Consider the following 15,004-nt stretch of genomic DNA (forward strand, 5'->3'; position numbering starts at 1 on the left):
ACTTACCTCTGTTTTCCACAGATTAAGATTTAGCAAACTATTTTATGCACAGCATATTCTAATAAATATTTGATGAACAAATGAATAAAGAAATAATGTGTAAGGTCCTTCTAAAAGCTACTCCCGGGGATCCCTGGGTGGCTCAGCGGTTTAGCGCCTGCCTTTGGCCCAGGGCGTGATCCTGGAGTCCCAGGATGAGTCCCACGTTCCGGCTCCCTGCATGCAGCCTGTTTCTCCTTCTGCCTGTGTTTCTGCCTCTCTCTCTGTATCTCTCATTAATAAATAAATAAAATCTTAAAAAAAAAAAAAAAAAAAAAAGCTACTCCCCTATTTTTAAGTAAAGTAAGGCCCAAAAAGATTAGTCCATGGTCACTTACTTTCTGGGTCTTTTCTTTTTCCTAACTCAAGCTGTGCCCTTGTTCACTTGTGTTCGAGCTCTCTCTCAGTGCTGGAAGAAATATATGAACTCCTCTTAACACTTCTCAAACCTATGCTCAGACTATATTCTAGCTGGAATAACAATGACACTTTAAGTAAAAGCTCATCATCATTCATTCAGCAGTTATTTACTGAGCCCCTATTATGCACCAAACATCATATTCCATTAGCCAGAAAACTCTATTAAACTGGCATCTGTGCTTATTGATAAAATTGATGCCCATGATACCCAAAAGCAGGGCTCCACAAATGAGTACAGAAATCTGGTCTGCTGCCTGTTTTGGTAAATAAAGTTTTATTAAACACTGCCACATCCATTCATCTGTGTATTGTCTATGGCTGTTTTGGGGCTATAAAGGTAGAGCTGAATAGTTACAACAGAGACCATATAGCTCACAAAACCTAAATTATTTACTATCTGGTCCTTCACTGGCTCTAACCACTGTAAAACACCAATATGCCACTGATGTCTCAAACACTCTCACACTTGGTATATTTTTAATATGGTAACATATCATACAGTAAATAATATTGTTAATTCTTTGAAAATTACCAATCCAATACCATCCATATCCATACCCAATATGTGGTAACATTCTACTCCTTATAGCATATTTCCATAACCAATCATTTCAGAAAACAGCATTAACATACTTCAACTGATAAAAATCTGTGTTTTCCAGAAGTCATGGATCCCAGTTCCTCACAAATTAATTCTCTGAATGAACAGTCTCATTGTTTTCAATGTCAGTCCTCACATTATGAGTTACTTCTGTGAACAGATCTCTAGTTCCACTATGTATCTTGAGGTTTCCTACCAATAATTCAAGCATAATAGAAGCTAGTTTTATTCCTGAATAAGAAAGATTATTTCAAACATACTTTCTGAAGATGCCCAGCATTTTGTGAAGCTTTGCTGGCTGCACATAATTCTGGACTAGTGCTTTCAGGGAAAAATATAGACTCTAGATTTCTTCCCTGGGTAGATTCAAACAGCCCACATCTACAAGAAAATACTTTAATTTTAGTCCATCTGAAATATGTGCTCAAAATATTTCTTTATAAATATTTAATAACCACAAGCTTTAGAATTTAAGCAAATTAAAGAATGTGGAATCAGAGTTCAGAGATCACTAAATCCAAATATCTTAATTTATAGATGAGAAAGATGAGGTTTATGTCATTTACCAAAGGGCCAACTAATTTTCATTAATTTATATTGGTCCCTAATCAGAAAGTTACACTGATGTTCTATTTATAAGCCAGGCACTGTGCTGGGGGCCAAGATTATATATGCATATTAGTAAATAATGAATTCACTTAATCTAAATCAATGATTTTGCAATGAAACAGATATATCAGGGGAATCACATAAAATTCCTTTAATATAAACCATTAAACACAATACATTTTTTAAAAATATTTTATTTATTTATTCATGGGAGACACACAGAGAGAGAGAGAGGCAGAGGGAGAAGCAGGCTCCATGCAAGGAGCCCAATGTGGGACTCGACCCCGGGCCTCCAAATTCACATCCTGGACTGAAGGCGGCGCTAAACCGCTGAGCCACCGGGGCTGCCCCACAAAGTTTTTTTACAAAGAGATCTCTCCCTTTAGGGAGACAGTCCAGGGTATAGGTTAAGAAAGAATACTGGCTCTGGAGGTAGGCTATACAACTTAAGACTCCTGATGTTGACTCTTTCTGGCTGTGTAACCCTACAGCAATTTACTAATAACTCTGTGTTTGCTTCATGATCTTTAAGGGGATAATCAAATTCTGTAAACAATCCTTACACGGCTGGTACATACAAGTGCTCTATAAATGTTAGCACTATTATTTTCCTTAGGGAGTTTTCTTAACAAAACATAGGAAATTAACCAAGATATGGAGAAAGCAGTGATTAAAATATAATTACAATCGTTGCCGTAAAAGCTGATTAAATATAAAGGGTAAAGACGAAAAAATAGTTCTTCAAAGGGCAATATGTAAGCTAAGTCCTACTTAAAATATATACACGAGAAGTTTTGCCTTTAATATTAGAAACAAACTTTATCGAAGAACTTTCTCAAAATCTTTCAAGAAAGAAAATAGTTAAGCACTAATGTCATAGGTGTTTCTCAATTTCACTACGGGTCAGGCCTAGGTAGATTAAATGACTGCTTAAACACAAGTGACATGGCCACAGTGATGTCTCTCAATAAGCTGCATCCTAGAATCCAACAAATATTTAGACTTCACTTTAAAATAATTACTAGTATTTTTACTCAAAGATAGCCTTTTTAAAAAGTTACACAGTAGGAAGAATATAGGGCACTCACTCCTTTGCAAGGACTTTGATCAAGCTGGAGAGCGATGCCAGAGTCATGGACTACAGGGTCTTAATAGCTGTGTGACCTCGGAAAACTCACTTAACAGGTCTTTAAAATTCATGATCTCATCTATAAATTGGTGCTAACATCTACCTCTCAGAGTTGGAGGTGGTGAAAGAAGGGGGGCAGCAGAGATAAGCCAATGTTTATTTGAAAACGCTTTGAGAATAGCTCATACACATATATACATTGCGGGTCCTCATCCTCTTCTCCCATTGGCAGTGAGAGGGAAGCCATGTAGCCAGCTAAGCTTAAATTGCGATCTATGTTAGGGGACAAAGGCTTGATCATTGTTCCTATTTTAGGTTGTTTCTAGAAATGTAAAACCTTGTTACAGTCTCAGATCTTATTTTTTAAATATAGGACTCCAGAAATCACCATGATTCATGAAAGACATTAGGGCCAAGCATCCTCCTGATTAGCACCCTCAAATTCATAACAAAGAAAAACACAATGGCTATTTATATATTTCTTCCCTCCACTAGCACAGAGTGAATGCTGCCATAACATGTGACAGTAAAATGTCTTTAAGAAATCTTTACAAGTATTTTTAAAAATTAACCCTATTTATGTAATCAGTATAAAAATCTGTTCTTCCAAAACTGAAAAGCACTCTGATGAAAATCTCAATAGCACTCAAAGAAAAATTTAAATTTCATATATATTCGTATAACTTGATACTAGATGGAACCTTACAAACTATTAAGCTCATAAAAAAAGAAATTTAATCTACTCTAAGTATGGAAGGATAGAAGTGTCTGGGGCCTCTAAGTACATTCAGTCACATCCACTGATCCAGTGTCAAAGGCAAGTTTAAAAAAGGGGTTAAAAAAAGTATGGTGCAACCTCAGCACAAATTAGGAACATCAAAAATGAACAAAACTGTCACTTTTGTTTCACTACAAACAGAATCATCTAAGAAAGATCTAGTGCACAGGACTAATTGGGAGGAACTTACAAAATGAAAACAAAGTTCAGGAGTCTTAACCTTACAATGGCATTACTTGCAAAGAAGTCTTATTTAACTTACAGTCATTAAAAAAATAATGATGGTATAATGTGACTTCAATGAAGTCACATTAAGTCCACTTTAGTTTAGCAATTAATAGTAATTTGTTTAAATTAGTAAACTTAAAACATTTTCTAGGATTTTTTTCCCTTGCATTTGGATCCTAATCCATCTCTGCTCTATAAATATCACTTATGTGGACACTAATTCAATTTTCCAAAAGAGAATTCTGATAAAACATTTTCTAATTCAGTTGAGAGAAATCCATCACAAAAAGTCACCACGCTGTTACCACTTTGTATTACCTCCTTCAGTTCACCCCATAACTCTAGGAGGGAGCATTATTATTTCTGTAATATCCACTTTAAAGATGGAGAAACTAATTTGTTTAAGATCATAGGGCCGTAACTGAACCCAGGTTAATATGCAGTGGGTACTTCAATCACATTAAAAACGAGGTAAAGCAAATTTTTCCAACTACCTCCGTGTAATAAAGAACATCAAGAATCACATTTTCTAGATTGGCAGAAATTCAGAAAAAATTAGCAATCTGTTTCTATCTAAACATTTTTATTAAGAGTAGACCCTGTCATGTAGCATCTGACTCCTTTGTTTCCTTTCCTGTTCTTTAGATATACATAAAAATAGTCTTGAGACACCAATACCAAAGCTTTAAAATTTAAACATCATTTTCTAAGCCAGACGTCAGTATCTCCCATTTAAAGAATATGAAAGAAATGTCTTTTGTAAATGACTCAGGAGCTAAACCTGGAAAAAATGTGAATCTGTGATTTATTCTCCCTCAATGTCCTCTACGCCCACCCTCAGAATCAGTAAAGAAGCAACATACATAACTTCCAGAGAGCAAAGGAGCTACAGAACAGGAGGACTGAGACATTAGACCATTTCTCCTAATTACAATCATTTGGTGGAAGGGACTGGACGAGTAAGGTGTTCTCTTGCCCTTTACAAATTTCAGAATTATAAGGAACAGTTAAAGGCATTTGCAACATGAGTCCATTGTACCCGAAAAAGCTGAATCAAATAAGAACGTTTACCACGAATACCAGGTCTCAATTTCTCGCTTCTCTGTCAATTATACAGAGTCAGCTATTAAATATTAATGGCATACCATTTGCACCGGAGCTCTTGCCAACGAGCCTCCCGCTACCAATTTTCGTTATGAAAGAAAACCCGTCCTTATTTTCTGGGTAAACCCCAACCTCTAGAATCTCTCCGATGGGCTACAGCATTCGTCCTTCCCACGGGAGACTGCCAGGGCCACCTCCACACGCAGGGGAGGGCGGGCCCCCTGCAGGTCCCGGGCCCGGGGTCCCGGTCCCCTTCTACCCCAGCTGTCAGCGGCCGGTCGGGCGGCGGGCGGGGCGGGGCCAGGCCCCGGGGTCCGCACAAAGCGGCCGAGCCGGCGGGCGGGGGGCGGGGGGCAGGAGGCGGGCGGACCCTGACCCGGGCCGGGGTTGGGGTTGGGTGGGGGCGCCGCGGGGCGGGGCGGGGCGAGGCGAGGCAGGTTACACTCACCCAGCAGCAGCACGTTCTTCCCCGCGGGGAGCTTGGAGCGCGAGCGGGTGGAGACCTCGCTGAGGATGCAGGACCTACCGGGGAGCAAAGGCGCACGCTGAGGCCGGGCACCAGCGCCCCACGGCGGGAGGGACCGACCCGGGCTCGGCGCGCAGGGGCGGGGCGGGGCGGGGGCTGCCCGGAACGCAGGGGCCTCCGCACGGGATCCCGAGGGGTCCGCAGGGCCGGAAGTGCCAGTGGGGACCCAGGGATGGGTGGGGCCGTTACCAAAGGTTCTGCCCGTCCTCGTCGTCGCCCGCGGCGGCGCCGCCGTTGCCCGAGGCGAGGTCGTTGGCCAAAGGGCCCCCCGCGTAAGTCGAGGCTAATCCCGGCGGTGAGGAACCGAAGGAGCCGACTCGCCCCACGGCCGCCATCTTGGTCGGGAACCACACCACTCCCGGCAAAGCTGAATGAGCTCGGCGGCGGCGGCGGCTGCGACGGCGGCGGCGGCGGGAACCCGGATATGGAGCATTCGGCACACGGGAGCGGGGCGGGGCCTGCGGGGGCGGAGCCGCGGGCCCTGCAGGGACTGCCGGAACCGGGGAGGGCGCACTGCGCGTGCGCTGCAGTCTCTCGGGCGCGCGTCTGCAATGCGCGTGCGCGGGCCCGCGGCGGGCGGTTGCGCTGCCTCCCGGCTCCTGCAGGAGTCGGCGCGTAGACGAGCCTCCTGCCCCCCGGCCCGCAGCGCTGGGCTGCAGCAGAGCGGCTTGGGGTGTGTCAGGTGAACAGTGCTCCCTCCCACTCTTCACTCGGGTCTGCAAACCCCGCAGCCGGCGTGGAATTCCTGCACTATCACTGCCGTCCCCCACCCCTTCCAGCCCCCATGGGAGCTGAGCGGCGGTCACCCGCCTACACCCGCACTTCACCCGCGCCAGGATGAAAATGGGCCACCCCGCCGCAAAAGAGGCTTTGTGCAGCCGGAGTCCGGAGCGTGACTGGGGTCCTGGATTCCGGGGCTCTCTACTTTGCATTCTGGCCCCACATGTGAAGCAGGTTCCACTGGCCGCTAAGTAGCTGGGTGGCAGAAAAAGTACTGACTGGGCTTGCTTTAGTAACAGTCTCGATGTTTTCGTAGGAGATGCTCCGCGTGAGATTTGACAGGACCCAGTAGGTGAGTTATCTATACATCCAGTCGACAGACGTTTATTCAGCCCTTACTATGGCAGGCACAGTTGGCACTACGCACACTGGCGCAGATGGAAAAGAACCTAAAGTAGCCCTAAGATAACTCATTTTCTATCAAGATTTTGCTGATTAAATTGATTTGAATGTCTGAGCCCCACCTCCAGAAAGAGTTGATGGTTTTAAGGCTTGTCCTAGTACATCTTGTCAGAGCTTTTTCTTAAAATAGTGTGGCCCTTTGTATATTATTGCTGTCATATTTAAAGATCACTTGCTAATATGTGATTTGATCATTGCTGTTAGGCTGGTGAGAAAATCCACAGCTAAAGGTTGTATTTGTTACACGTTAACAGTGCAGTTAGAAGCCTAGAAGGCTTTGGAGGCTGTCAAATCTGAGTTGAAATTAAGCTCTATCAGTAACCATAGGCCATTTCCTTAACCTCTCCAAGTCTCAGCCACCTTATTTGTAAGATGAGGTTAAAAGGACCTAGAATTTTTATGGAGATTCAATGGGATGATTCATGTAAAATGGTTTAGAACAGTGACTGACAAATCTTGAGTGCTTGGTACACACTTATTTTTCAAGACTAATGTTTTCCTTTACCGTTTAAACCATTCCTATCTGACTAACCCCTAAAATTGTTAGGCCTAATGAAACCCTGCAGCAAAAACTCTTCCATTTTTTGTTAGTTTGTTTATATGGTTGGAAAAGGAACCAGAACTCAGTCTTGGGACCCCACGCTTTCTATGCTGACAAGCAGAACAGGGACTTCTGGGGGAAACTGGGTGTTTAAATCACTGCTGTAAAGGAGAGCTGTATACTGCACTTGGCCCCTCTGAGAGTTGATCTACTCTCCGTATTTTACTCTCTCATCTTTTCTTGTCAGAGCATTATTTTCCTCAATTTTATTTCTTTTTTTAAAATATTTTATTTATTTATTCATGAGAGACACACACAGAGAGAGAGGCAGAGACACAGGCAGAGGGAGAAGCAGGCTCCATGCAGGAAGCCTGACAGGGGACTCGATCCCGGGTCTCCAGGATCACGATCTGAATGAAGGCGGCGCTAAACCGCTGAGCCACCCGGGCCGCCCTCAATTTTGTTTCTATATAGAGTTGTCAGTTTCATATTATACTTCCTTAGGCTGGAAAGTATTAACTTGGTATCAGGCTTCTAATGCCCTATGACTTCTAAATGCCCAACTACCCACTTATACTGAGGTTAAAGTTGTATTCCTTGTGGTTTTATAATATCCCTATCCAGAATTGTTCCATTAAGATGGCTGACAAGAGTGGTCATTTATGAGTGCCTATCATGTGCCAGGCACACTACATGTTATGGTTTGCGATCCTCATACTTTTTAAAGAATCGGTGAAATTAAGTAATTTACCCCACAGGATGAAGGTAGATAAACTGAGATTTTGGCTTTCCAACCTACCAAATGGCCCAGGTCAAATTACATTAGAATAAATGTCCTGGCAAATTTAGATGTATTATGATAAATATCTTCTACAGAAATCTCTACCTAACAAGAATAGGGAACCTTTGTTATATAAAAAAAGTCTATAAAAGAAAAGAATCCAGTAGTCCCTTGGAATTTTTGTTATATAAATGCTATTTACAATTGAGCTATTTCCTATACTATGATTACTTTTTTTTCTTCCCCAGCTTTTGTTACATCCAAAATTAACAATTGTCTTGGTTTTTCATTTGCTTAGATTTCTATGCCCATACCTCTGATTCAGTCTCAAATTCTTGTCTTCTCATTAGGTATTTAGGCAATTTATCTTAAAGACATCTTTTTAAAGATGTACCTTTTGGACATCTTTCTAACCTGCTTCAACTTGGATTAGTTCTGTGTGCCTAATTCAGAGCTGTCATCTTGGGAACTTCTCGCGCCATTGTACTGGGGATTTCCTTTGCCTCATTCCTGTGCCTTCTGTTATTTTAGTGGAGAACTTCCTTGAATAGTTTTTATGAGGAAAGGTGTATGGATACATTTTTGGAGACCTGGGTATCCAGCCAGGGTCTAGCCAAGGGAAAAGTGGCTTTCTTAAGGTAGTGCTAGACGAAAGCTTAACAAAGGAACTATTTACAAAGATGTGAATGGTATTAAGCTAGGGCTACCAAGAACAGGAAGATTTAGGCCCAAAGGTGAAAGAGGAAGGAGTGTTTATTAGAATCCAGAGAGAGCTGCAGTTATAGGAAAGAATTTCTCAATAAGGTCTGTGACTTCAGTAAAGGAATACAGCACTGACGTCTCTCTTTCTGCCCCCTAGTATCTTGTCAGTATTTCATGTTGGCCAAACCCAACCAGAAGCTAGAGGACAAGAGAATTCAAGTAAAGAAGTCCATGCAGATCTACCTCCCAGAGCACAAAGAAGGATGGAGAAGGGTGGAAAGTGGATCTGGAGGGGCAAACGAAGTTATGCAGCAGATCTTATATGTTTGAAAATGCATTTAGTATGTACTCACTTAGTGATAGTTTGGCTGGGTATAGAATTCTTATGTTGCAGATTATCTTCTGTTAGGTTTTTAAAGGCCTTGACCCTTTTCTGCTAGATTCTAATGTTGCCACTGAGAAATTCAAAGCCATTCTGACTTCTGATTTTTTGTTATGTGTTCTTTTTTTCTCTCTCCTTGTATGCCTCCAGACCTTCCACAGATTTCCACTAACACGTTCACCCCCCACGCCACCATTGTCTATAACTTATCAATTTTCCTGCGAATAATTATCACAGAAGAATAATCTATACTCTTATATAAAGCAGTCTCTCCACTTACACACTAGATTCCATCTCTTCTCAACTCTAGGACATTGCTCCAATTATTCTCCCCCCTTTTTCTATATAATCATTTGTTGATCTCTACTATATCATTTCCATTAGCATACCAACATGCTATTCTCCTATTTAAAAGAAAAGAAGTGTCTTTCAACTCTGCTTCTTCACCATCTAGTGCTACATTTCTTTTCTCTCTTTAACAGCAAAACTCTTTAAAATAGTTCTTTATTTGGTGCCTTCAACTCCTCCTTCCCTTACCCATGAAACACTTCAGTCAGACTTTTATCCATCTAACTCCACAGAGCCTGTTCTTATACTTATGATCAATGACCTCCTTTTTGCTAAATCCAGTGGTAAATTCTCTATCCTTGTCTTTCTTAACCCATCAGCAGTGCATGGTATAATTGGTCACTCCTTGTGGATATCTGTCTTCACGTGGCTTCTAGGTCATCATTTTCTCCTGGTTTCCATGCTGCCTTAGCTGCTCTTTCTCAGTTTTCACCATTTCCTCATTTTCCTGACCACTTAATGTTGAAGGACTGCAGGGCTAGATCTTTGTTCCTCTTCTCCATCTATACTCTCTTGGTGATCTCATCCAGTCTCATTACTTTAAATCTCAAATGTATCATAAAAACTCCCAAATTTATCTCTCTAGCCCAGAGCTCCATGTGGAACTCCAAATTAATATATCCAGCTGCTTATTACCACATCTCCACTTGGATGTCTAATAGTACATTTCAAACTCAACCTGTTCCAAGCTGAACTTTTTATTTTTTAAGATTTATATATTTATTTGAGAGAGAAGACAGAGGGAGAAGGAGAGCCAGACTCCCTGCTAAACAGAGAGCTCAATCCCAGGGCTCTGAGATCATGACCTGAGCTGAAGGCAGACACTTAATTGGCTGAGCCACTTAGGCACCCCTCCAAGCTAAACTTCTGACTTCCCCAGAAAAAGCTCGTCAACCCAAGATCTTCCCACTGGGTAGCAACTCCTTTTTGCCCAAGTTATTCTTGACTTCTCTATTTCTCTCACACCCCAAATTCAAACATTGAATCCATTAAGTATTCTGTAGTCCCTACCTTACAAATCTACCCACAGTCCAACTTCTTATCATTCATACACTGACACCACCTTGGGTGAGCTATCATCTTTTTCCTAAATTACTTTAAAAAGCTCTTCAACATGGCAACTAGAGGGCTCCTTTAAAAATATAAGCCAGACCAATACTTAGGGTGCCTGGGTAGCTCAGTCGGTTAAGCATCTATTTTCTTCTCAGGTCACCATCTAGGGGTCCTGGGATCAAGCTCCACATTAGGCTCCCTGCTCATCAGGGAGTCTGCTTCTTCCTCTCCCTTTGCCTATATGTGAAGACAGATTTACCTATAATTGGAGGCCCTCAACTTCATTAAATTCATCAGTAATAGGACTCTGTTATTGTATGAGGAAGTGCTTAGATCCTACTAGAATGCCCCTGAGGTGTACCACAGATGTCTTTTTTAATATGGTTTTCTAATTTAGCAGAGCCTTGTGGCCTGGAAGTGGGAAATGGAACACTAACCAGAGGAGAGACCATTCCTTTCTCCAGCTTTCTTCTCCTACCTAAAGGAGGCTGCATGCCTCTGTTGACTATCATCAACTTCCTAAAGGCCACAGTTGGATAGTCTTTATCTCGAAAGGGATCATTTGGCTGGCACAAGAGCTCTGCAGAAAACCACTTTGGGAGAGGAGCTTTCTATGGGGCTGAAGTGAGGTGATACTGGCTACTTCCTCTTTTTGTTGGGGATGGCTTCCTCTGTGTTTGAGAACTGGGACAAGGCAGCCACCCCTTGAGCTGCTTCCTGTTGTACCAGTTCCTACAGGCTACCTCCAACAGATTTCCAAATAAGACTTTGTTCACCCACTGTGCCAAACCCTGGCAATCACAGTTGATAGAAATGCCAGCTGAAGAGCCAAAAGAAAAAGAAAAGAAATAAGCAAGGAGATGAGTGGACCCTTGAAGTTTGACTCTGTGAGTAACTAAAATAATTAAAATAGTGTTGGAAAGAAGTTCAGTAATTAAGTAGTCCCCATCCACTGCTCAATGTATGTATCCCTCCCTCCGCCAAACAAAATGGTAATGTTAGAACTGGCTGAGTCCTTGCTTACAAACTCTCCCAGCAGGAGATCCAGGGATCCAATTAGAGGGAAAACAGATGCCCAGCATTGCTTATTTTTGCTTTCCTTTGAGTCCTGTTTATCTCATTCTAGATACCTACATAGAATGATTGAAATGATGGGTATCTAATTCATTTTTCAGTCACCAGATCTTTGAATTACAGATCTAACCTCTCTCCTTCTACTCACCTAGGATTTTTATCAGGTCACCCCTCACAGAACTTCATATCTTAAAGAAAGGGTTGGGGAAATAAATACCTGACAGGAGAAATAGACTTTCTTAGTGTTTTTGTTTTTCCTTCATAGAAAATACTAGAAAGAAAAACAACTCTATTCCTAGGTCTAAATTTTTCTTTTTAATTTGCTTAGAAATGTATCATTGAAAAAAAATACCTCTTGAATACTTTCAAAATTCCAGGATAGGGTATAATTAGAATTGCCTTTTCATTTCAGGATCAGCTCCTCACCACGATATCTGTATCCATTTCTGGAAAATGATGATGAATGAAAGGGGAACAGCATATAGATCAATTCGCATTCACAGTCACTGCAATGCACAGGGAAAACAAGACTTATCTTTTAGGCTGGTAGAATGTTTCTTCTTCATATAAGTGTTGTAATTATCTACTTATACATTTTTAAATACAGAATAAATAGGATTTTTAGAATGCTTAGTTGTCATTGTTGTTTTAATCTGTTCTTTACCACTGAAAAGAAGAAAGGTTCACTGATTATAGTAGTTAGATATTTATTACTTATATTTTTGGTGAATCTCCTTATAACTAAACACTCTGAAGTTCAAGTCCATTTACTTTTTTTTTTTTTTTTTTTTTTTTCCATTTACTTTTATTTCTTTTAAGATTTTATTTATTAGAGAGAGAGAGCATGAGCAAGGGGAGGGGCAAAAGGAGGAGAAGCAGATGCCTTGCTGAGCAGGGAGCCCCACATGGGGCTTGATCCCAGGATCTTGAGATCACGACCTGCGCCAAAGGCAGACACTTAACTGCTTAATTGGCTGAGCCACCCAGGTGCCCCCAAAGTCCATTATTACCTTTTTTAAAAAAAATAGTGATTTTAATGTCACTTAATTCTTAGATTTCCAGTGTTACTCTGCCACCCTCCTTCCTAAAAGAGAAGATAACCATTAACTGATTTTATAGATCGAGACCTGCAAACATTAGTCATAAAGGTCATTAAGTTTTTCTGCTTTTGGTGCTCTACATAAGGCAAAATGGAAAATATGAAATTCCCTGGTATTTTTGGAAATGTGCTATCTTTTGTAACTGCCGGTGATACCATATTCATGACAATTTAGTCTGCTTTAGTCTAGAACTAATTATGGTCTCATAACTTTTAATAAAAGTAAGCCTAGAATTATAACGTATTATATTCTTTACCAACAAAAGCATTATATGTCTCTCTTTTTTCCCCACATGGCTCAGTGGGAGATTTCTTTTAAGCAAAATCAATCAGTTATTTGACACTCTATAAGATCAAACAGTTGTTTATTTGAAGGTGTTTAAGTAGAGTCTGATGATCCTAAACTTTTTATTGCTAGGAAACAAAGAGTTGCCTAGTAATGTGAAAGTGAAATCAAGAAGCAGAATGTCCTTCTGATCCTTCCTCAGTAAATCTCATTTAATCTTATCTTGTATTTCAGTTTATGCATTGGTAAATGAAGAATAGCTAGGTAACCCACTAGAATTTGCACCTTGACATATATATGTTACACACACAAACATCTTTTTCATAAATTAGCTCTAAGAAATGTATTGACCATATGATCTCATGGTTTAAAATTTTAAATAGCAGCAATATCATATTAGACTCCATCCATACCATCAAACCTAGTAGCAGATTAAAATAATGTTAATGATAAATTGAGTGATACAGACAGCTAATCTGCATCATTTAGGTGAAATAAAATGTTTGGAGTGCAGCACATCGAGTCATGGTCACTCACAGTCCAGGCTCTGGAATCAGACCAATTTGAGTTCACATCTCAACTCTGCCACTTACTAAATGTTTGACCTTGAAGTTGTTTAAACTTTGAAACATCAGTTTGCTCAACCCAAATAGAATTGTCATGAAGAGTTAACAAAATCTGACATATTGTGAGGACTCCATAAATGTTGAAAGAATATTTACTCTTATTTGAGGTATAACATGTTTTACAGAGCAGAATTTCTCTGTTCAAATGGTTTAAATATTCCCCAATCCCCCAGGAACCTTGTTAAAATGCAGATTCTGGTTTAGTAAGCCTGTGTGGGGCCTGTGAGTCTACATCTTTAAAAGCTTCCAGGTTGGTATCCATACTGCTTGTTCACAAACCAAGGGTATGCAGGAGAAAGAACACAAGCTTTGGATTTATCCATCCATGGACTGGAATCCTGCCTCCACACATGTTAACAGTATGACCTGGCCAAGGTCAAGCTTCCTCGTTTCTGAGATGAAAGGAATAATATGCATTTCTAATTACATCAGTTTTCATTTAAATGAAAAATAGTGTATTCACACAAGACCTGCATATTGTATGTGCTTCACAAATCTAAATTCAGTTTATAAGAAATGCTTTAGTGCTCCCTCTAGTATGGGATACTGATAGCTTCCCTTCCTGAAAGAGCTGAAAATTCCTATTTTCTTTGAACACTTAATTGAAATTCTATTGTTATGAAATCAACATAAACATTGTTTTAAAAGTTTGTCAGTACATGGCAAGCAAGTCAATTTATAACTGATGTTTTGGGAACAGATGGGAGGAAATGCTGCAGGCAAGCAGTGGGCCTAAGGTCACGGTAGATAGAATTTCTGTAAGTGTAGTTAACAGAAAAGAAGCTAGCTCATGAAGTATTGTGTCTTACTAGTATGACTTTTACTTTGTTTTAGTATGGAAAATTAACATACATCACAATATAGAGGTTTAATGAACCTCACATACCCATTACTAAGCCTCAGTAGTTATCAGCACATGGCCAATCTTAGTTTGACTCTCACCTTCTTCCTCCATCTCTGAGGTTTTTTTAAAGCAAATCCAGAATGTGATATTATTACGTCCATAAATATTTCAATATAGGGGATCCCTGGGTGGGTGGCTCAGCGGTTTAGTGCCTGCCTTCAGCCCAGGGACTGATCCTGGAGACCGGGGATCGAGTCCCACGTCGGGCTCCTGCATGGAGCCTGCTCCTCCCTCTGCCTCTGCCTCTCTCTCTCTGTATCTCTCATGAATAAATAAAATAAAATCGTAAAAAAATTTTTTTAAAAAATTTCAATATATATCTTTAAAGATTTATTTGAGGAGGAGCAGGGGCAAAGGGAAAGGAAGAGAATCTCAAGCAGACTCCCTGCTTAGGGCAGAGCCCGACTCAGGGCTGGAGCTCATGATCCTGAGATCATGACCTGAGCTGAAGTCAAGAGTTGAACACTCAACCCACTGAGCCACCCAGACACCCTTCAATATATATCTTTAAAAACAAGGATTCTTTTTCTAAAAAAAAAAAAAAAAAAATCAACCTTACCATTATAAAAATCATTTCAAACAAAAATGCAAC

The 15,004-nt window shown here is 40.8% G+C and overlaps 2 protein-coding genes across 11 annotated transcripts in view; one reads left to right on the top strand and one right to left on the bottom strand.

The window, feature by feature from the left end:
- The window catches only part of DYNC1LI1 (dynein cytoplasmic 1 light intermediate chain 1), a 48,029-nt gene extending 42,142 nt beyond the window's left edge, over positions 1-5,887 (bottom strand). The window contains exons 1-2 of the mRNA XM_077865568.1: positions 5,624-5,887; positions 5,357-5,430 (exon numbers count right to left, since the gene is read on the bottom strand). Of these exons, the coding sequence (XP_077721694.1) occupies positions 5,357-5,430; positions 5,624-5,769 (220 nt within the window). The 5' untranslated portion in view covers positions 5,770-5,887. The remainder of the gene's footprint in view (positions 1-5,356; positions 5,431-5,623) is intronic.
- An 80-nt stretch (positions 5,888-5,967) lies between these two features.
- POMGNT2 (protein O-linked mannose N-acetylglucosaminyltransferase 2 (beta 1,4-)) overlaps positions 5,968-15,004 on the top strand; it is a 140,622-nt gene continuing 131,585 nt past the window's right edge. For 3 of the 10 annotated variants that reach the window (XR_013361439.1, XR_013361440.1, XR_013361441.1), the window contains exons 1-3: positions 5,969-6,116; positions 6,471-6,506; positions 11,910-11,933. The gene's annotated coding sequence lies outside the window, so the exon portion shown is untranslated. Of the gene's footprint in view, positions 6,117-6,470; positions 6,507-8,797; positions 8,982-11,909; positions 12,127-15,004 lie in introns of those variants that run through there. The other 7 variants (XR_013361436.1, XR_013361438.1, XR_013361443.1 and 4 more) reach the window with 5 other exon arrangements.

This window comes from Canis aureus, chromosome 22 (genome assembly GCF_053574225.1).
Source record: "Canis aureus isolate CA01 chromosome 22, VMU_Caureus_v.1.0, whole genome shotgun sequence".
NCBI classification, from domain to species: Eukaryota; Metazoa; Chordata; class Mammalia; order Carnivora; family Canidae; genus Canis; species Canis aureus.